This window comes from Rhinoderma darwinii, chromosome 1 (genome assembly GCF_050947455.1).
Source record: "Rhinoderma darwinii isolate aRhiDar2 chromosome 1, aRhiDar2.hap1, whole genome shotgun sequence".
Taxonomy (NCBI): domain Eukaryota; kingdom Metazoa; phylum Chordata; class Amphibia; order Anura; family Rhinodermatidae; genus Rhinoderma; species Rhinoderma darwinii.
Window position 1 is genome coordinate 508,831,011 of NC_134687.1, and position 21,734 is coordinate 508,852,744.

Here is a 21,734-nt window from a genome sequence, read left to right on the forward strand (position 1 = left end):
CTCGTTTTTTAAAAATAAAAACTTTACTGTAATCTACATTGCAGCGCCGATCTGCTGCAATAGCAGATAGGGGTTGCAAAATCTGGTGACAGAGCCTCTTTAAGAGCTCCCTGAATTCCAGCCTGATAATGTAATAGGATACCACTGTTGCAACAAGTCAGTCAGTGAAATTTCTTCCCTCCTAGATATTCCCAGATTAACTGTCAGGTTTATTATTGTAAAGTGAGAGCGTTTAAGAAACACGGCAACTCAGTCACAAAGTGGCGGACCACATAATGTTAGAGCGGGGTCGCAGGGTACGGATGTGCATAGTGCATAAAAGTCGCCAACGCTCTGCTGGCTTAACTACAGAGTTCCACACCTACTCTTGCATTAACATGAGCACAAAAACGGTGCCCTGGGAGCTTCGTGGTATGGGTATTTATGGCCGAGCAGATGCATGCAAGCTTTATATCAAAATGCCAAGCGTTGGATGGAGTGGTGTAAAGAACGCCACCACTGGACTATGGAGCAGAAGAAACGTGTTCTGTGGAGTGACTAATTCCACTTCTCTATCTGGCAGACTGATGGAAGAGTCTGGGTTTGACCAATGCAAGGAGAATGTTACCTGCCTGACTGCAATGTGCCAACTGTAAAGGAGGTGGAGGAGTGATAATGCTATTGTTTTTCAGGGGTTGGGAAACCTCGCTTCATAGGGTAATATTGTGGTTTTCTCTTTTAAATGTGTAGATAGATTTTCTTCACTGATGATAGCGTTGGAACTCTAACCTGAACTTCAATTTGCATTTGGGCGTTTATTCTTAGATGAACCCGTGTATAGAACGTATTTTTCGGACTAGAAGACTCACCTGGCAGACGCACCCAGGTTTTAGGCAACAGAAAATAGAAAAAAATGTCTTCATATTTTACTACTTTTACAAAAGAAAAAACTATTTGTTTCACCACATTCTGAGCGCCATAACTTTTATAGTTTTTCATCGATTGAGCGGTATACGGGGTTATTTTTCACGGGACGAGCTGTAGTTTTTTTTCGCAGTATTTTTTTGGTACATACGATTTTTTGTTAATTGAATTTTTTTTTTTAGCGCCAAGGTGACCAAAAAAACAAACAATTTGTGTTTTAATTTGTTTTTTTACGACGTTTGCCGTGCGACTTAAATAATGGTATATTGTATTAGTTCAGACTTTTACGGACGCAGCGATACCAATTTATTTTTTTTTATTTTATTTTTTTTACACTCCTGAAACAAAGTTTTTTTTTTTTACACATTTTATTACTTCCCCCAGGGGACTTGAACCAGCAATCGTTAGATCGCTGGTACAATACACTGGAATACAAATGTATTGCAGTAGGTTGTCATTTTTATAGGCTCCTGCTAAGCCCTACCAGAGAAAGCAGACCTGGGGGCCTTCATTAGGCCCATGGGCTGCCATGACAACCATCGGCACCCCCCAATGGCATTGCAGGGGAGGCCCGTTGGACCGTCAGAGGGGGCCGTCCCCTCTTAGCGGTTTAAATGCCGTAGTCGCTATTGACCATGGCATGGGGTTTTCCCATGAGGGACATTTATGACATATCCACAGGATATCAGAAAAAAGGAGATTTTTGAAGCAGCACTAGTCCCGAGTATGGTGCGGTGCACGCTGTCAAGCCAGGCAAACCCACTCCAGCACGATGTATATCCAAAGAAGTAGTAGGACAACAGCACACGTCTTCAAATCATCAAAGTGGTTTTATTGTCAAGACATCCACAAACGACAAGCAACGTTTCGACCCATAGTGAGTGAAGGGTCTTTGTCAAGCCTAACATTATGTCTAAAAACATCGTTATAAATGGGTGAATACAAATGATCACATGGCCCATTCCAACCAGTGAACATCACCTGGGAGACCAGATTCACGATGTTCACTGGTTGGAATGGGCCATGTGATCATTTGTATTCACCCATTTATAACGATGTTTTTAGACATAATGTTAGGCTTGACAAAGACCCTTCACTCACTATGGGTCGAAACGTTGCTTGTCGTTTGTGGATGTCTTGACAATAAAACCACTTTGATGATTTGAAGACGTGTGCTGTTGTCCTACTACTTCTTTGGATATCCACAGGATATGTCATAAATGTCAGATAGATGCGGGTCCCACACCCCCCCCCCCAAACCCCGTTCTAGCTTTTTGTTCTCACGCTGCCTCCCGGCAACTCACTGATTACATGGTCGGACTAACAGAAACAGCGTAACTCGCATGCTGCGCTGCTTCCATAACTGCCTTTCACTACCATGAGAGTTACAGAAACAGCATAGCTCGGCAAGTTACAATGTTTCCGTAACTCTCAACCATGTAATCAGTAAGTGGCCGGGAGACAGCGTCAGAACAAAAAGCTACAACGGGGTTTAGGGGGCCCCGTTCTAGAAGTAGGTGCGGGTCAAAGAGGTGGGACCCGCAACGGACATTTCTGACATATCCTGGAGTGTTTCTCATGGGAAAACCCATTTAACTAGTTAAAAGGCCAGGAAAAGGGTTCCTGGCCGTTATAGCAGTGGGTCAGCTGTAAAACACAGCTGACACCTGAAGTGTAGCAGGCGGGCTCCACGCGTAAGTCCGCTCCAAACATCACCCCCCCTCCTCGATGTGCCGGCAAGTCATGTGTTGGGAAGGGGTTATAAGAGCGGTCACGGGGGTCTGGCACAGATTTATTCCTGCTAAAAAGTGTGTCTTATAGTCCAAAAAATACAGTAATCCCAGTTTTTGTTAGACCCACCATATTTAGTGTGCAAGCCTGAGGAAGAGGTTGGTTCAACCCCGAAACACGTAGCTAATAGGTTTTATGTACCTGACCAAAGAAATGATCTTTTAAACAAAACTGCTTAGTTATTGGTATCTAAGAGCAGTGCCGACGAAAATCCTCCACCATTATCTACCTTCATTCTATGTTGCTCAGGGGTTGCCAGTCTAGGCCCCTTAGTTCCAGTGATGGAAAATCTTAATGCGCAGACATACCAACAGATTTTGGACAATTTTATGCTTCCAACTTTGTAGGAATAGTTTGGGGAAGTCTCTTTTCTGTTTCAGCGTGACTGTGCTCTAGTGCACATACAAGGTCCATAAAGGCATGGTGGGGAGAGTCTGGTGTGAAAGAACTGGACTGACCTCAACCCCATCCAACACCTTTAGTATGAACCAGAATGTAGATTGCATGCCAGACCCTTGGGTCCAAAACCAACGCCTGACCTCACAAACGCCCTTCTGGTTGAATTGGCAAATATTCCCAGAGACACTCTGAAATGTTGTAGAAATCCTATCCAGAAGAGTGAAGCTTGTTTATCTGCAAAGAGTGGAACAACTCCATATTAAATGCCTATGGATTTAGAATGAGAGGTCATAAAAGCTCCTATAGGTGTAATGTGTAGGTGCCCTTATACTTTTGTGTATATTAATTAATATGAATTAGTTGGCCAGTTTATTCTTTGGTCAATTTGTATTGGTGAATAATGTGCAACTTAGGGCTAAAGAAGAAACAAAACGAATGACATTTGAAAGAATCCACATCGTCATTAAGTATGTAAAATGCAGAGTAACCCATAACAACTGTTACCCTTTCCACCATTTCAAGGTCATAAATAGAACATTTTAAAGTGCAACCTTGAAATTGTGCTGATCACATAAATGAGTCTCTAAGGTGTTCTCAAAGTGAATATTTAACACATACACATCACTTGGGAAGCACATGAAAACTGCTGCAGACCTGAAGAAATAGCAACAGCTTCCTAAGTAGGGCTCTTCACAGGAGACTTGCATTTTATTTTTAAAGGCTTCTTAAAAAATGATGAATTCAGTTTATGTCTCGTATAAAGTCCTTATGACACTTGAGGAGAAAATCCATTTACCCACAGTAAGCTCACCACAGTGCCCACAGAGAGTCAGCTTAAAATAAATAAAGCATTTCCTTGCTTGACCGTTTCAGGACAAAAGAAAAAACACTGTGCAGAGTTTATCTGTATTTATTGTCTTTATTAGCCAAATATTTTTCCAGTACGAGATCAAATATATGCTAGAAAGGTGCAAGGAATAGAAAAGTTGCCTTTTTAGTAGTTTTTGTTAAAAGGGATAAGACCCTCACCCTCTGTCTTTTCTTATTTTATTGTCCTAGTTTGGGAGATAAACTAGCTTTGGCCCTCGTCGCTATTGTTTAATCTAGATACTTTATTTGTATCTATTCTCAAATGTAAATATTACTTTTGGGTATGGTAAAAAACAAGAAAAATTACAACAATGCATTTTATGTAAGACCTTAAAGAGCATGTGTCAGTACCTTTTTGCTGCCTTCACTGATGGCTGCATATGGCAGTGACAGATTATTTTAGCGTTATGAGTTGATTCCAGGTGCATTCGTTTTTGTAAACCACAGCAAATGGGAAAAAACTGTCACTCAGTGGTGGAGTTAGCGGCAGCTCATGAATAATCTGAGAGCGTATGGCGAGCGCTGCAACGATTAAACTGTAAGTTTACACGGATACAGCACCCCCATAATGTAGAAATCAGCATCTGTCGGGGACTCTGGCACTGGGAAAGATCCTGATGTCACTGCCCATATATGGACAGTGATGTCAGGAGCGTATCCGGAATCCCCAATTTGAGCATAACCGGATGCTCTTCTCGGGGACTACGGCAAAAGGAGAAGTTTTTATAACGTATACATTTAACGTATACCTGTGACGGATGCCAAACAGTGGCATTCATCACACATAGGCTCCCATGTTTTTTGCGGGATACCTCAGGACGCATTAGCGTAGTCAACTACGCTATTCTATCCTTCAAAATATAGTATACTGACGTATTCCAGTCCAAAAGGGGCCAAAAGCACACTCTACGGACCCATTTAGCTTGTACACAGGGAGCTCTCCCAACGTACACACTAAAAAAAAAAGAAAATCAAACATAGAAAGAGATGGTCATGCACTCGATTTAACAAAGCTAGAACCAGCCCTGTATCTTACATGGATCCATGGATCTGCTAGATTTTCTTCAGGCTGGCAGTTCAGGGGGCATGTCCTTTCCACTGCAGAGAAGGCATTTTCTTTTGGCTGGTGGCAGTTGGAGAGTGGAACGGAGCATGTAGGTCCTCCCTCATTCAAGCTCAGTAGGAGGACGTGCACATTTTTAATGCTGAATTATATTGCAAAATTTAATACTGGGACAACCCCTGAGTCACTCACATAGACGTATTCCATCTTCATTCACATAATCCATTATACAAAGGAACTTTATTATACAGCTTTTAGGGTAAGGCCATAGATCAAAATTAGCCAATATTGGACTCACTGACAATGAGCTCCAGGTTCTTCTAAACTAACATCTAGAGGAAATGATTTGTACTTTCACAGTAACAGTGATCAATAAGAGGGACTGCAGCAACAATTCTCTCTTCCTGCAGCACCAAAACAGATTCAGTCCCAAAGAATAAGAACCAAAGACTGGAAAACAACCATAGTCCAATAAATGGCTAAAATAGACTCAAACTTCAACTTAAGTGTGGAAACCCTAAAGCAGAACTACATTTCTTCATATACTTGACACTTCACAGGAAGATTGTGGAATCTCAGGGTCAACCTTGTGTAAGCCCCTCATAGCCACCTGAGCCACTCACTACTGTGCACTCCCCTTTAATGTGATCTGTAACTTTGTTTTTAAAGAGACTGTGCACATACATCCACTAGTTCACATACGGACCAGACTCAAACTAGTCCCTTACTGGGATGAGCGGCGTTCCAGCGGCCAATTCTCTTCCACAGTTTTAGGGCATGTCTTATTATAGACTAACTGTATGCACCTGAGTGACTAAACAAAAAAACATATCTGCTCTCTCCTCCCCCGATACTTTTTCCATGTCTTTCAATGTTATGTATGCTACTTTCACAGTGACACTTGTCTTTTTTACCTACTGGGGCCAGTTTTCAAAGAAAAGTAATTTCCTCAATGAGCTAGAGTCAACCTCATGAAGTGTAACGTCTTTCTTTTAGGGTTTCCAACTTGGCCTGCTCCTTGCCAATCACGACACATACAGAAGTCATGTCATATGACCATGACAGCCAATCATGGCCCGGCCGTGTGGATGGAACATCACATGGCCGTGACATTGTCGGTTATGGTCATCTGAGGTAAAGAAGCATTCCCACAATTTTTTTGTTCTCTGGCCCATTGGAAAGGCACATTATGTGAATTGTGGTGAAGGTAAGGTTCTTACCGGTGGCTGTATTTGTGAGTAATCCACTCCCTTCTAGTCCTCAGCTGTGTCAGGTGACCAGCAATAAGACTCTCCAACTGTCGCGCAGCATCTCGTGTGAACAGGAAGTCTGTTTCTCCATTCATTCCTATAAGACTCACATCGAGGATTATTTACATTAAAAATTCAGCACGTTCTCTATGCTCAACAATCGCTTTGCAGTTGGATCAGTTTACATCAACTTAGATGATAAAGGAGTATCACGGCTGCTCGTCGCACACAGAGCATTAAATTCTGCTCCTCCTCATCAATAGCAACTCCATTCATGCAGCCATGATGTAGGAGACTAAAACAATTTTCTCTGTGGATAATAGAGGCATATTTGGAGTCATAGCTAGCCTTTCCTTCATCCGGGACAAAGATTCAGTTTACTGTCCTAGCCCATTATCTAAATACCTCAGCCAAGGCAGGAAGGGGTCAGGAGCTATTCAAAGATGGACCCACAGCTCACTCTAAAAATGTTATTTAACCGCTAATCTTTTGACATACTATCCACCTAATTGTTTTCAAAGTGGAATTTTTCAATCCAATATTTATTTGCAAAAAAGAGAGGGTATCACAATGCAAGAAAAACTGTCCGATGGTGATGAATAATATAACCATGGATTACCGGGCATGCACGCAGTGCACAACCATAGTATTTGTGTGTGGTCTTATATCTATATTGTTCTTGAGAAAGTTAATGGCGTCAATAAGACACCTACTGCATAGTCCTTAACCGCTTCCCGACCGTCCACAGTAAATTCACGTCGGCGCTTGCTGGGCTCTGTGCAGCACCGACATGAATTCACAGTGGGTGTTAAAAGCGTGATCCGGGTGTCTCAGAGTAGAGCTGACACCCGGATCGCGCTGTTAACCCCTGCCTCTGGTCTCTTAGACAAGATCGGGACCTGATTGATTCAGGTCCCGATAATGTGATTGCAGGGAAAGTTTGTTGTAGCAACAAACTGGAACGTTTGTTGCTATAACAAACTGGAAAGTTTGTTGCCACAACAAACTTTCCCGGGTACCGATTGCGGCTGCTGCCGTCGGTTGTAATGGCAAAACTGGAGGCCATACAACGGCATCCGGGTCTGCCATGCACGGAAGCCTATGAGGACCAGCCAGAGGCTGGTCCTCATAGGCTTCCTGTGAGTGTGACTCTCAGCATCACACTGACCGTTTATAATACATTACATTACCTAGGTAGTGTAATGTATTATAGCAGCTATCAGTGCTGCAGGTCTTCAAGTAAAACAAGTTAAAAAAAATAAAAAAGAAATAACAAAAATGTTTCTATAAAAGCGTAAAAATAAGTTACAAAAACCCCAAATTTTTTTTTCCCAATAATAAGAAGTCTTTTAGTAGGCTATGTTCACACTGAGTTTTTTGCAGGCGGAATTTCTGCCTCAAAATTCCGTTTGGAAGTTTGAGGCAGATTTTCCCCTCCCTGCACGCAGCGAAAATTTTCGCGCCGTTTTTAGTTGAGCGCTGCAGGCATAAAACACCTCGAAATATGCCTTCTCTGCCTCCCATTGAAGTCAATGGGAAGTGAGAGGCGTAAACGCCCGAAGATAGGGCATGTCCCTTCTTTCTCCCGCGAGGCGGTTTTACTGCTCGCGGGAGAAAATCTCCCCCGCCTCCCATTGAAATCAATGAGAGGCATTTTCGGGCCATTTTTGACGAGTTTTGCGGCACGGTTTCCGCGTCAAAAAAACTGTGTGAACATAGCCTTATAGTAATAAAACAAAACAAAAAAACAAGACAAAAAAACATGGTCAGAATTTATGTTTTTTTGTCACCTTGCTTGCCAAAAAAAAACAAAAACACATGTACCCTAAAATTGTACCAATGAAAACTACAGATAACGCAACAAATAAGCCCTCACACAGCTCTGGTGAAAAAAAAAAAAAAAAGTTCTGGCTCTCAGAATATAGCGACAGAAATTGTGCAGAGCGTTCCAAAAGCGGATAAGATTGGGCACCATTTATCAGTGCGACACTGGCCACATATCTATGAATTATTATTTACCGCATTATTATACCCTCTTATGCCCTGATGTACTCTGCCCATGTTAGGCTCTGTTCACATCTGCGTTGGGGTCCCGTTCGGACGTTCCGTTGGAGGTTTCCGTCAGAACGGGACCCTGAGCAGACACAAACGGACACCAGGTTTCCGTTTCCATCACCATTGATTTCAATGGTGACGGAGCCGGTGCCTGTGGCTTCAGTTTGTGCAGCGGACCCGTTGTTTTGCCGGAAGCAATGGTACCAAGCTATTGCTTCCGGCAAAACGACGGGTCCGGTGCACGAAAGAGAAATGGAAACCACGGGCACCGGCTTCGTCGCCATTGAAATTGTCAGGGATCATTGCCATGTATATTGTTTGAAAAACATTATCTTCACACATATGTATATATATTTCAGTTCTTTGTGTAATATACTGATATATATAACAAGTTCTTTGTTCATGTCGGACACACCTATGGAAGACACCGCCCCCTGGAATGCAAGAAGAGTGTACAGAAGAATTTGCAGCTGAGAAGCGGTGGGAGCTTGGGCACTCCCACATCCCTAGGGAGGGTTTTTTTTCTGTGTGTTTCTTTGTTCTGAATAAAAGTTTCAGTCTTCCTCCTGGCTGACTGAGGGAAAAGATGTCTACCGACATTTGTCTGTGTGGTGTACTTCTTTCCAGGCATGCCTTCAGCTTTCAATTTACAGAGGTGGTTATTCGGTGTGAAATACGGACCTGACAAAATCAATGGTGATGGAAACGGAAACCTCCGGTTTCCGTCGGTGTCAGTTTGTGTCTGATCAGGGTCCCGTTCTGACGGAAACCTCAGACGGAATGTCAGAACAGGACCCCAACGCTGATGTGAACAGAGCCTAACATATGCTCCAAAATTATGAACGGAAATACCAGCAAAACCCCAAACAGAACTATTACCAAGCAAAATCTGCGCTCCAAAATGGCACTTACTCGCTTCTGAGCCCTAGAGTGTGCCCGAACACCAGCTTACGTCCACATTCACAACATTTTATACCTCGGGAGGACCCGCTCCACATTGTATGAGGTATTTGTCTTCAGTGGCGCAAACTGGGCACAACACATTGTGCATTAAAATGGCATATCAGTGGAAAATTAAAATTTTCACTTTGCACCATCCGTTGAGCATTAACCCCTTCACACACCACGACTTAATAGCATGTCGTGGTGCGGGGGGGTTATATATGGAGCGGGCTCATGCACTGAGCCCGTTCCATATGCTGCAGGTGTCAGCTGTGTATTACAGCTGACACTCGGGACTAACGGACAGGAACAGGTTCGCACAGTTACAGGAGACTGCAAAAAGTACATTATACTGCAATACATTAGTAATGCAATGCATTATACCAGCGATCTAATGATCACTGGTTCAAGTCCCCTAGGGGGACTAATAAAATGTGTAAAAAAAATAAAAATAAGTTATTAGTGAAAAAAAATAATCGAATATATTTAAAGTACAAAAAAAAAAAAACCCTTTCCCATTTTTCCTCTAAAGTAATGTAAAAAATAAAAAAATAAACAAAACTGGTATCACTAAAAGTCCGAACTATTACAATATACATTATTTAACTCACAATAACTAAAAGATAGATCATTTAAAACGTAAATGTAATAAAAAAAGTTTTCACAAGGTTGTATGTACCAATAAAAACTACAGCTCGTCCCACAAAAAATAAGCCCTCAAACCACTATGACGGAAAAATAAAAAAAAAGTTATGGCTCTTGGAAAGCGGGTATAGAAAAACTAAAATGAAAAAGCAAAAAAAAAATGTATCAGTCCTGAAAGGGTTAATTAATGTCTAATGAAAAAAAAATTATGACCACGTCGGGTATTGCCATACTTGGGAGAAATTGCTTTACAAATGTTGGGGTGTTTTCTCCTTTATCCTTTGTAAAAATGAAGAAAAAAAAAATATCAACATTTTTGTGGAAAAAAACGTTGAAATTCATTTTCACATCCTAATTCTAATAAATTCTGAAAAATACTCGTAGGGTCTAAATGCTCCCTATACCCCTATAAAGATTCCTTAAGGGGTGTCATTTCAAAAATGGGGTTAGTTTTGGGGTGTTTCCACTATTTTGGTACCTATGGGGCTTTGCAAATGCGACATGACACCCAAAAGCTATTCCAGCTAAATTTGAGCTCCAAAAGCCAAATATTGCCCCTTCCCTTCTGAGTCCTGCCATGGATCAAAACAGCAGTGTATTACCACATATGGCATATTGCCATATTACGGAAAATTGCTTTACAAATTTTCGGGTTCTTTTTCTCCTTTATTCATTGTAAAAATTAAACATTTCTATGTTTTTCCAGAAAAAAAAAAGTAGATTTTCATTTTCACGGTCTAATTGCACTAAATTCAGCAAAAAAAACTGTGGGTCAAAATGCTAACTATACCCCTAGAAAAATTCCTTGAGGGGTGTAGTTTCCAAAATGGTGTCACTTTTGGGGGGTTTCCACTGTTTGTCCCTCCAGGGCATTGCAAACGCGACATGGCACTGAAAACCAATCCAGCAAAATCTGCGCTCCAAAATCCAAATGGCGCTCCTTCCCTTCTGAGCTCTTCCGTGGGTCCAGATAGCAGTTTATTACCACATATGGGGTATTGCCATAATTGGGAGAAATCGCTTTACAAGTTTTGGGGTGCTTTTTATTCTTTATTCCTTGAAAAAATTTATATTTTTTCAGAAAATTTTCACAGACAAACTCCAATAAATATAGCAAAAGACCTGTGGGGTCAAGATGCTAACTATACCCCTAGATAAATTCCTTGAGGTGTGTAGTTTCCAAAACCATTTCACTTTTGGGGAGTTTCCACTGTTTTGGCCCCACACGACCTCTTCAAACCTGATATGGTACCTAAAATATATTCTAAATAAAGAAGGCCACAAAATCATTTAGGTGCTCCTTTGCTTCTGAGACCTGTCACTAGGGCCACATATGGGATATTTCCTAAATCTGTAGAATCTGAGCAATAAATATGGAGTTGCGTTTCTCTGGTAAAACCTTTTGTGTTACAGAAAAAAAATGTATTAAAAATGTATTTCGGCAAAAAAAATTAAAATTTGTAAATCTCCCCTCTCCTTTGCTTTAATTCCTGACAAAGGCCTAAAGGGGTAAGAAACTTTTTGAATGCGGTTTTGAATACTTTGAGAGGTGCAGTTTTTAAAATGGGGTGATCTCTGGGGTCTATCTAGTACATATGGCCTTAAAAGCCCCTTCAGAACTGAACTGGAAAAATAGCCTTTTGACATTTTCTTGAAAATGTGAGAAATTGCTGCTAAAGTTCTAAGCCTTGTAACTTCCTAGAAAAATAAAGTTCAAAAAAACTACGCAAATATAAAGTAGACATATGGAATATTTGAAATCTTAACTATTTTGTGTGGCATTACTATCTGTTTTACAAGCAGATACATTTAAAATTAGAAAAATCCAAATTTTTGCACATTTTCGTTACATTTTGGCGTTTTTCACAAATAAGCAATGAATTGACCAAATTTTTCCACCAGCATAAAGTACGATATGTCACGAGAAAATCTCAGAGTCACTTGGATAGGCAAAAGCATTGCAGAGTTATTGCCACATAAAATGACAGGTCAGATTTGAAAAAATGCGTCTGGTCCTGAAGGCAAAAAAATGAGATCGGTCCTTAAAGGGTTAATGCGTAACTAAAGTTTCATAAAACTTTTGACAATGTCAGAAGTTTTGATCAGTGGGGTCCGAGCACTGCAAACCTGAGTGCGTACACCGCTCGCTCGCCTTTCCGAGGAAAGCGGTTTAAAAACTAAGCGGCACAGCACTCACCCTAGCGATTCTGCCACTTTGTTTTGGCGATAATGGGGTCTCAGTGCTTGGATCCCCCACTGCTCAAATCTTCTGACATGTCACTATGACATATCAAACGTTTTAGAAAAGTTTAGTTACACTTCAAGTTAGGAGGCAGAGTGGAAGTAAACTAAGTATCTACTTCATATCTAAACTCTTACCGGATGTCGGAATTGGTTTATACAGTTCAAGATATTGTTCCCCATGAAGAACCTAGGTATAAAATAGATTACAGAAGTTACAAGAAGGTTTAGTACAACTTTATTAAGACAGAGATCATTCTGAGTTTATATTGGTTACTTAATGAGCATAAAACAACCTTAAATGTCTTCGTGTCCAGTAAACAATGATGGAATGTGTATTATGTTCTTCTCAAAGACTTCTTTGTGCTTATATTAAAGGCCATTGTAAATGGTCTAAAGAACCTATATCTGTAACTTTTTTTTTACTATTGCTCCATTGGGAGTATACACTTTATACTTTTTTGTAAGGCTGGGTTCACACGAGCACATGAACGTCCGTAATGGACGGACGTATTTCGGCCGGAAGTCCCGGACCGAACTCAGTGCAGGGAGCCGGGCTCCTAGCATTATAGTTATGTACGATGCTAGGAGTCCCTGCCTCTCTGCAGGACAACTGTCCCGTACTGTAATCATGTTTTCAGTATGGGACAGTCGTTCCACGGAGAGGCAGGGACTCCTAGCGTCGTACATAACTATGATGCTAGGAGCCCGGCTCCCTGCACTGAGTTCGGTCCGGGACTTCCGGCCGAAATACGTCCGTCCATTACGGACGTTAATGTGCTCGTGTGAACCCAGCCTCAGACTAGCAAAACTGCTCAGCTGCCACGTGCTTAAACAATGAGTTTTCTGGCCCCTCCGCAAAGCTTCAATTTCCTTATCTCTCTGCTGCTGTCAGCCCTTCCTTGTGTTTCTTCCCTACATTTCGGGATGCTGCAGTGCAGACAATTAAAGAGCCATTCACAGAACCTGACAACGCAGAGTTGTCCATGTCTATAGGAAAGAAACAGGAATGAATGTCAATACATAAAATAATATCCAGGACTGAAACGCTAACCACAATGCATCCACCCTTGTTTTTGAAGTTACAGATGTAGCCGTCGTTACCTAGACTTTTAATGCATTAAATAAATAGTGGCAAGATCCTTTATCTTGACTTTTTTAATGGCTTTTGTTGTGTGATATCACGCTGCAGCAAGTTATCAGAGTCAAGATAAAGATGGTTACATCCGTAGTATACCCTCGGCAACTGGTTACTCTGGTTCCTGTGCCATTTAGAATTGATTGAAAAGCAACCTTTACAATACTGATGCATACAGATCAAATGAATTCTGTATTTGCCGGAAAACAATAGATACATAAAATGTTCTATTGCGTAGGGAGAGTAGAGAGAAAAAACAAAAACAAAATGCATTACTCCTCAAACAGCCACTAACACATTTTAAACCAGCCCTAAGGTCTTTTTATGTTCAGGGGATAGTTTCACTATCCGTCTGTTCCAGACCTTATAAAAAAAATTTTTAAATCCCCTTCCTCCTTACTTCGCGTCAAGTAATATGATCTATCGAAAAGCACCACTCTATTCACCTTATGGTGCCATTCTACTTCCTGTGGGAAACCTTTTGAGATCCATTTATAAATTATAACCAATCTTGCCAGAAACAAAATCTTTCTAATTAGTTTGCTACAATCAGTCTTTCCCAGTGATTTTTTTTTTTACTGGCAAAACACTCCATGTCACAACAAACTTATTTGTGATAGGGAATTCGTTTTTTTCTTACGGATCTCTAAAAAAATGTTTTGACTTTTTCTATATAAGCTGCAACAATATGTAACACCTATAATAAGTTTATGGAGAACGGGCACTGATGTGGCCAGTCATTGGTGAACGGTACTGGAAGTACTACATTTCCCAACTCTCCTTGATAAATAACTGACATTTTAGATGTGTAACTGGTTTATTGTAGAGTAGATACGGCCATCTACAGAAAGACTGGAAAGATGGACATCTAAGAGAGAAAGGAGAAGAACTGAGCGAAGAAACTATTCACCAACACTAGTGGGTCTCCTGAGAGGAGTCTCATCTCAGGGTGGTCACCAGAAGGTGGTCTTCCATTTCTTCTTCCTGAAAACACACACACCTTCTGCACATAGTTGGAGGCCTGAACCAAGCCTGATTACCAGGTCAACAGAAGAGTGAGTAATCTGCGGTTAATATTTTGTAAGATTGTTACCATGACTCCTATCTAGATGTCCTAGGTGTTTGTATCCAACGGTCAGCGGGAGAGAACGGTATACTACCACATTTGTGATAATGCTATATTCCTTTACCTGTGTTTGGTTACTAACAACCAAGTTGTAACTTTACCAAATTCAAAATATGAAATAGTTGCCCATAGCAACCAATCAGATTCCACTTCTCATTTTTCAGCAGCCCTTTGAAAAATGAAAGCAGCACCCTAATTGATTGCTCTGGGGAACTACTCCACTTTTCCTTTATAGCAGTTTAGATAAATCTCCCCCATACCCCTTAATGACCGGGCCTGAAAAGGCCTTAATGACCAGCTACATTTTTCAGTTTTTGCCTCTCTGCCCTTCAGCAACCATAACTTTTTTATTATTCATTGACGTGGCTGTATGAGGCTTTGTTTTATGCGGGGGAAAATGTAATTGTTTTTTTCTGCGGTTTGGCGGTAGATTTTTAAAGCGCTGGAGAACTACAGCCTCTATTTTTACATTTTTATGTGTCACTGAATGAGTTATTTGCCCAAGTTCTAAATAAAGATATGATTTAAAATAAAAATTACATAATTAACCCGTTAGTGACCGTCAATACGCCTTTTCATGGCGCTGCATCAGAATAAATCTGCGGTAGCTGAGAACTTGGGGCAGCGCTGCCCGAGTGGGCGGATCGAAATCCGCCCGCTTAACCCCTTAGATGTGGCGCTCAATAGCGAGCGCCGCATCTAAGTGGTTTTGGAGAGGGGGAGGCAGATCCCTCCCTCACCCCACCGGCACCCTGCTATGAGATCGCAGGGTGCCAGTGTCTTCTATGGCAGTCGGGAGCCTAATAAAGGCACCCAGGTCTGCCTGTAGTGGATGCCTGCTAGGTCATGCCTCCGTCACGGCCTAGCAGATGCCTGTCCATTGTAAACGGACAGGCCGTAATACACTGCAATATAGAAGTATTGCAGAGTATTATAAAAGTGATCGGACGATCGCATCGTGAAGTCCCCTAGTGAGACTAGTAAAAAAGTAAAGAAAAGAAAAAAAGAAAAAAAACTTTTTCCCCTTACAAAATGCTTTATTATGAAAAAAAGAAAAAAAAAGTAAAAAAGTTACACATATTTGGTATTGCCACGTCCATAACGACCCCCAACTATAAAGCTATTATTTTATTTAACTAGCTCGGCGAGCGCAGTGAAAAATAAAATAAAAAACAATGCCAGAATTGCTGTTTTCTGTTCATCCTGCCTTAAAAAAAAAGGTGATCAAAAAGTGGCATTTACTCCAAAATGGTACAGGTAGAAACTACAAGTCGTCCCGTAAAAAAAAAGCCCTCCTAAAGCTGCATCGGTGGAAAAATAAAAAAAGTTATGGCTCTTCAAATATGGAGACAAAAACCGTAAAAACTATTTTTACTGTGTAAAAGTAGTAAAACCCAGGAAAACTATATAAAATTTGGTATTGTCGCAATTGTAACGACCTGTTCAATAACGCTATTATGTTATTTATACCACATGGTAAGCGGCGCAAACTAAAGATGCAAAAAAAAGAGTGGAGAAATTGCTGGGTTTTTTTCTATTATGCCTCAAAAAAAGTTAACAAAAAAGTTAAAATCGATAAATTATGTGACCCAAAATGGTGCTATTAAAAAATACAACTTGTCCCGCAAACAACAAGTCCTTATACAGCTATGTCGACGCAAAAAAAAAAAAAAAAAAAAAAGTTATAGCTCTTGGAATGCAGCGATGGAAAAACTTAAAAAATAGCTTGGTCATCAAGGCTTAAAATAGGCTGGTCACTAAGGGGTTAAAGTAAGCCCTCTAAAGCCTGATGCAGACGGCTTGCCGCCGACGGCAATTACTGACCCACCCGGTTCTATTGGCCGCGGGCACCTTTCCGTATCGCTATGGATAGGTGTCCGTGCCGGGAATTATGGAGCTTGTCCTAATTTTTGTAGTTTACGGGCCGTGTTCCCATACTTTGTATGGGACCACGGCCCGAAAATGCGGCCCGCGCGCCGTTGGCATTAGGCCCTACAGAAAAAAATAGTCCCCATTTCCAATTGTTGTCGATACGCTATCTGGATATATGGGCAATGTACAGACTTCAAATAAATGAAATCAAAGATACAGTAGGTTTAAATAATTTCCATAAAATATATGTGGTACCAAACATACTGCAAACCTTGTAGAAGTAAAATAACTTACTCGTGTAAAATCAATATTAAGACCCGGAACTGAGGAAAGTCCTCCACCCATGAAGGCATCCTGAGAAAGAATGACTCCGAATGTTGGTAAACAGCTGAAGTCTTCACTTGCTTCAAAAAGGAACTTCAGGTGATCTGGATCCTTGGTGGACATGCCCACTCCAAGAGCATATAGAATAGGTTGCATGTGGTTGTATTGGTACACAGTTGTAGGTAGCTTCTTTCCAATCGCCTGAGCCTACAAGAAACAAGAATAGCTATTAGAATAGCCTCAGCTATTGTAAATTCTCCACACCAATTCATGTATTTGGGCACAAGCCCATGACAGAATAATGAAAGGTGATGTGGCTGTTCTGCAGCACAGCGGATGGACACTTATTGATCATAGGAGGGTACTGTGTAACAAAGAAGACAAGCAGCAAGCATTAAGGTGAAATAGGACAGCAAGATGGTGACGTTTATCACTAGAATGTGAGAAACTAAAAAAAACAGATGTCCTAGTGACAGATTTTAAAGGATAAAACATTTCTTCTTTCCTGAGAAGCAATGCAACTTAAGTAGGAGGCATTTCATTTATATAGACACTCAACACTGCATCTGTTGCAATGGGATGCATACAGGATTTAGAAATATCAATGTATTTCCTGCAGACAGGTGAAGCGGAGATTTTGTAATAATTTTTATTTATAACCATAGGAGAACTTTATTTATTTTGTTTCCTGAAGCGAATATTCTAATTAGATACTATGTGCACATAATATAAATAACTACTGCACAGTTTCTTTGAACATCTATTTATTAAAATACACATTATTGCTAAAGAGGGCCAGCAATGTTTTGTTTTTTTTAAGCCACATGCCTTCCCTTATTACCAACATTCTCCTGATTCCAGTGCTGTGAATTTGTATTTTTACTCCGTTTTGGTGGCAAATATGTTCTATATATATATTTTTTTTTTCCACATATATGAGTAAAGGTACAGAGAGGAGACCTCATCCCTCCTCAGTAGGTGTTGTCTTTTGCATTGGCGAGACGCACCTCATCTCAGCCTCGGTAAAGAAGTTCCAGAGCCACCGCCACCGTTCAGAATACAGGAGAAGATGCAAAGGGGAGAAGGACGGAAAACCCAGACTGCAGATCGTGCTTACATATATCACAATCAGCATATATCACAAAAATTTTAGTGCTGAAATTTGAAGGACTCCTGTATTGTTCAAAACAAAACAAAACAAAAAAAAAACAGGTCCTTTTAAAAAAAAAAAAAATAATAATTACAAAAATAATTGACTTCGCCACATGGCTACTTTATAAAGGGCCTGTCTTACGATCAACTTATTGCCCTGGGTCCAGCTTCTCTTACCCCCAGTAATCGGCGGTTATCGCTGGAGGAAGCAATGCCTAGACATTAATTTATGCGGGAGTGCCCACTGGAGGAAAAATGTAGCATTACATGCCGAACATTTTAACAAACGGGTGTCTATGTAATGCAAGGATGTGAAAGAGCCGATCTCACAACGTAACTCTTAGTTCTAGCACATAGATGAGGGCCCTCAGTGGTGGGAACACCTTCTATAAAGTCCATATGCCCTAATAGGATTGACAGGGTTTCTTGACATAAGACAACTCATTAAACCAGTAGCCCCAACCAATGTGGAAATACTAAAACAGTACATACATTTATATGTAACTTGCTGATAAAGACAGCAAAGATTCAAAAAATAAAAAAAATATATAGAATTGTTGCTCAGTATATTTCCATCAGCAGTCTGAAAGCCCATTCAGGGGAAGGCTAGAACAGCAGTATGTACTGATAGCAGTGAGCAAAATAATTAAGCAAATATTCTTCCAGGATACGCATACTGGGATAGGAAATTGCTTGGAGGTTGTGAGTCACCTTTATTTAGACAAAAGGATGTCTGTATGAGTGAGTCCCTTGCATATTCGACTACAAAAACCTTCAGGGGCAGAATGGAATGGCCTCTGGATAAAGGTCCATCAGTGAACAGCAAAAGGAAAACATGAAAAATAATTAACATTCTCTTTCTGCAGCTGAACCTGCGGAGCAGCCTTTCCAACATGGATCAGTTTTATTAGACCTCATATTCCACGATGAGATAAACCTATAATCAATCCTGTGTTTTTAAAGGACGAGACCCCAAGCATTAGAAGTTATTTTTTATTTTATTCCTTAAAAATTACACAGGCCTGGGAACCATACTGCAATGTCTTGATACAGCTGTCCTGCCTGTCTAGCTAAAATGCTCGTGTAAAATCGTAATGTAAAACTATACAATTTTAGTAAACTAAAGCTATATAAACAGGGATGGACAGAAGACGTCACATTTTTTTTAAGAGCCCGTTAAACCACTGCAGGAGCCAATTGGATTCTGTTCAGTGTCTTTAGACCTCCATAGAAGACAACATAAAATGGACTTTTATGAATGCTTCTTTAATATGAAAAGAAAGTTATCAGTGATCTCAGGGTTCCCTTTATGTCACAGATATAAAATCAGTAGGTAGAGGTTTGTACCAAACGACTCATCTCAGATTCGAAGTCCTTCATTTTGGTTAATGCATATTAGAAATGGGTAGGCACAATCCCCCTCTATATTGTTCATATACCCTATTGGACAGAGGTTGTCCATAGTTCTTTCATGATACTATGCTTTCCTATGTACTCCTTATAAACAATGGTGGAGCATCACATCGGCAGGATTCGGCTGGATCGCCCAGGTTCTCCCGAACAGGTAATTAAAATTACAGCCAGTTTGGTGAGCCGGGGAGAAATGGGACCCAGAACCAGTCCCCTGCACTCAATTATATGCCCATCCTTAGTACGCGGATACAGTTGATCAATCTAGCACTGGCGTAGCATGGGAACTATAAGTTCTTGCTCCACCATTCACTTTACCAATTATACAGGCGGCGCAATGATGACGTCAATGAACTGCCTGCGTTGTTCAGCTGGATAAGGCCTGGTAGAAGAGACTAGTCCTGCATCGCTGGAGGACAAGGCGGGAACGGGGACAGGTGAGCAGGTTTTTTGGTTTTTGTTTTTTTCAGTGGGCACGGATGGGGGCACTGCACGTGGTGCGACCTACGGGGGCACTGTGCGTGGCGCGATCTACACTGTGTGTGATTTACTTTACAGTGTTTGCCCCTGAATACAATAGTCACAGTGTATGGTACTATTATATATAGGGGCAGTGCGTATAGTAATTATATACAGTCACACAGTGTATAGTACTATTATATTCAGGGGCGCAGTGTATGGCACTATTATATTCAGGGGCACAGTGTATGGTGTGATTATATTTAGGGGCGTGTGTGGCACCATGAGAATTTTATATTAGTTTATAGGTGCGGAAATGTTGGAAAAGCGAGGAGCCGAAGACAACGGAGTAGCAAATTCTGCAAAAATAGGTCGAGGTCGGGAGAAGTCTGGATCGGATGGAGAAGAAAAGAGAAAAACAACGACTAGAATCTGAGAACACGTCACCTGTGAGTCAATGGATTTAGAGAGAATCTGTCACCTCTACTGACATGTTTATTATAGGAAATCCTTGTATTCCACAAAGTTTTTGTGTAGTCCAGGACTAATAGACAAATAGGTGTCACCATTCCCTTTGTAAACACCGTGTGATGCAGTCAGCGATGGTTGCAGACTTGCAGTATGCAGTGAAACACCCCTTTGACAAGTGGAATCGTAACACCTATTTGTCAATGATTGCACAGAAAGTTGGTGTTAACTATAGACACGGCATGGCAGGGCGGCGGTGGAGTAGGGGGGCTCGAGTTTGGGAAACAGCCCAGGGTCGATGGTCTACTTAGTCTGCCACTGCTTATAAATAAAATAATGCAGATTGCAATTTTTTAAACATTTAACATTGAAAAGGTAGTACATACAATTTTGAGATGGAATAATAATAATAATAATATAAAAATTCATAAATAAAAAAAAACACTTTGGATGACCACACTCACCGGGTCAATGGTGCTAGAAGATGTAGTATGCTGGCTTGTGGGATTCATAGAAATGCCTTTACCAGAGTCAATGGACGACAGGACTTCATACAGGGTGCCCGCGGATTCTAATGCGATATAGAAAAAAAATGGATTATACGTATTTTTGTGTTTATTCGTGTATTGTTCTAAAAGTGCAAAACACCAAAATGAATTCGAACAGATTGCAATCTTCGATTTTAAACACTTGCGACATCGCAGTACCATTATTAAGCTGCCTGCCAACCACCCTGCCATGCTGCTGTGAAGATAACCTCCTGTAATACATGATTTAATCAAGTTACCATGGGAGAGATACTTTATTAGGACCTAAAGAGCTCTTTTGACTCAAGCAATTTCTACTCTCAGGCATTAACCCAATTCTATGTATAACTAAAATAGTAATGATGATTTTGAAAGCGTCATACAGCTTTCCGTGTTCAATCAATGCAAGTGCTAACCTATAGGTAAATCCATGATGGTAATGTATCATCACAAGTGACTGGCGTAAAAGACTATTTGAAGCGCTTTACTAGAACGTGTCTACACCAATGATATCCAATGATCCATTGCTGAAAACAAAGGACTAGCGGCGCTTCCCTTGAGGAGTTCCATGCTTTTTACACGTGTGTCTTTTAAGAAAATATATTTGTACCATTTCAGATCAAGCAGTGATTTTGACATGAATTCCTTCTAATGCCATATACATTTATATGGCCTTTCTTGGAACATTAGTGAAGATGATAATTATTGGTGCATTCCTCCAATTTTTCACTTCACATGAATACTTACTCTCCCTTAGCACTCACAACTAATTTATTAACCCCTTAACGCTCCAGGACATACTATTATGTCATGGTAAGTGCATCGTTCGCGCTCCATGACATAATAGTATGTCATGGAGTAAACACGGCGCCGTTCGCGCGGTGCGCGTTCATGAGCTGTGATAGCTGCTGTTTCCGACAGCAGACTATCACTGCTCAATGTGCCTGGACCGATCGCGGAGCTCCCCGCCGATTAACCCCTCAGAAGCCGCGTTCAATAGCGATCGCGGCTTCTTAGGGGTTAATCCGCCATCGCCGGCCTGCTACACGATAGCGGCCGGCGATGGTGACTATGGCAACCGGACACCAAACAATGGCGT

The 21,734-nt window shown here is 40.9% G+C and overlaps 1 protein-coding gene across 1 annotated transcript in view; it reads right to left on the reverse strand.

The window, feature by feature from the left end:
• HSD17B4 (hydroxysteroid 17-beta dehydrogenase 4) overlaps positions 1 to 21,734 on the reverse strand; it is a 321,488-nt gene that overhangs the window by 136,390 nt on the left and 163,364 nt on the right. The window contains exons 12-14 of the mRNA XM_075836285.1: positions 20,573 to 20,679; positions 16,590 to 16,826; positions 12,298 to 12,349 (exon numbers count right to left, since the gene is read on the reverse strand). Of these exons, the coding sequence (XP_075692400.1) occupies positions 12,298 to 12,349; positions 16,590 to 16,826; positions 20,573 to 20,679 (396 nt within the window). The remainder of the gene's footprint in view (positions 1 to 12,297; positions 12,350 to 16,589; positions 16,827 to 20,572; positions 20,680 to 21,734) is intronic.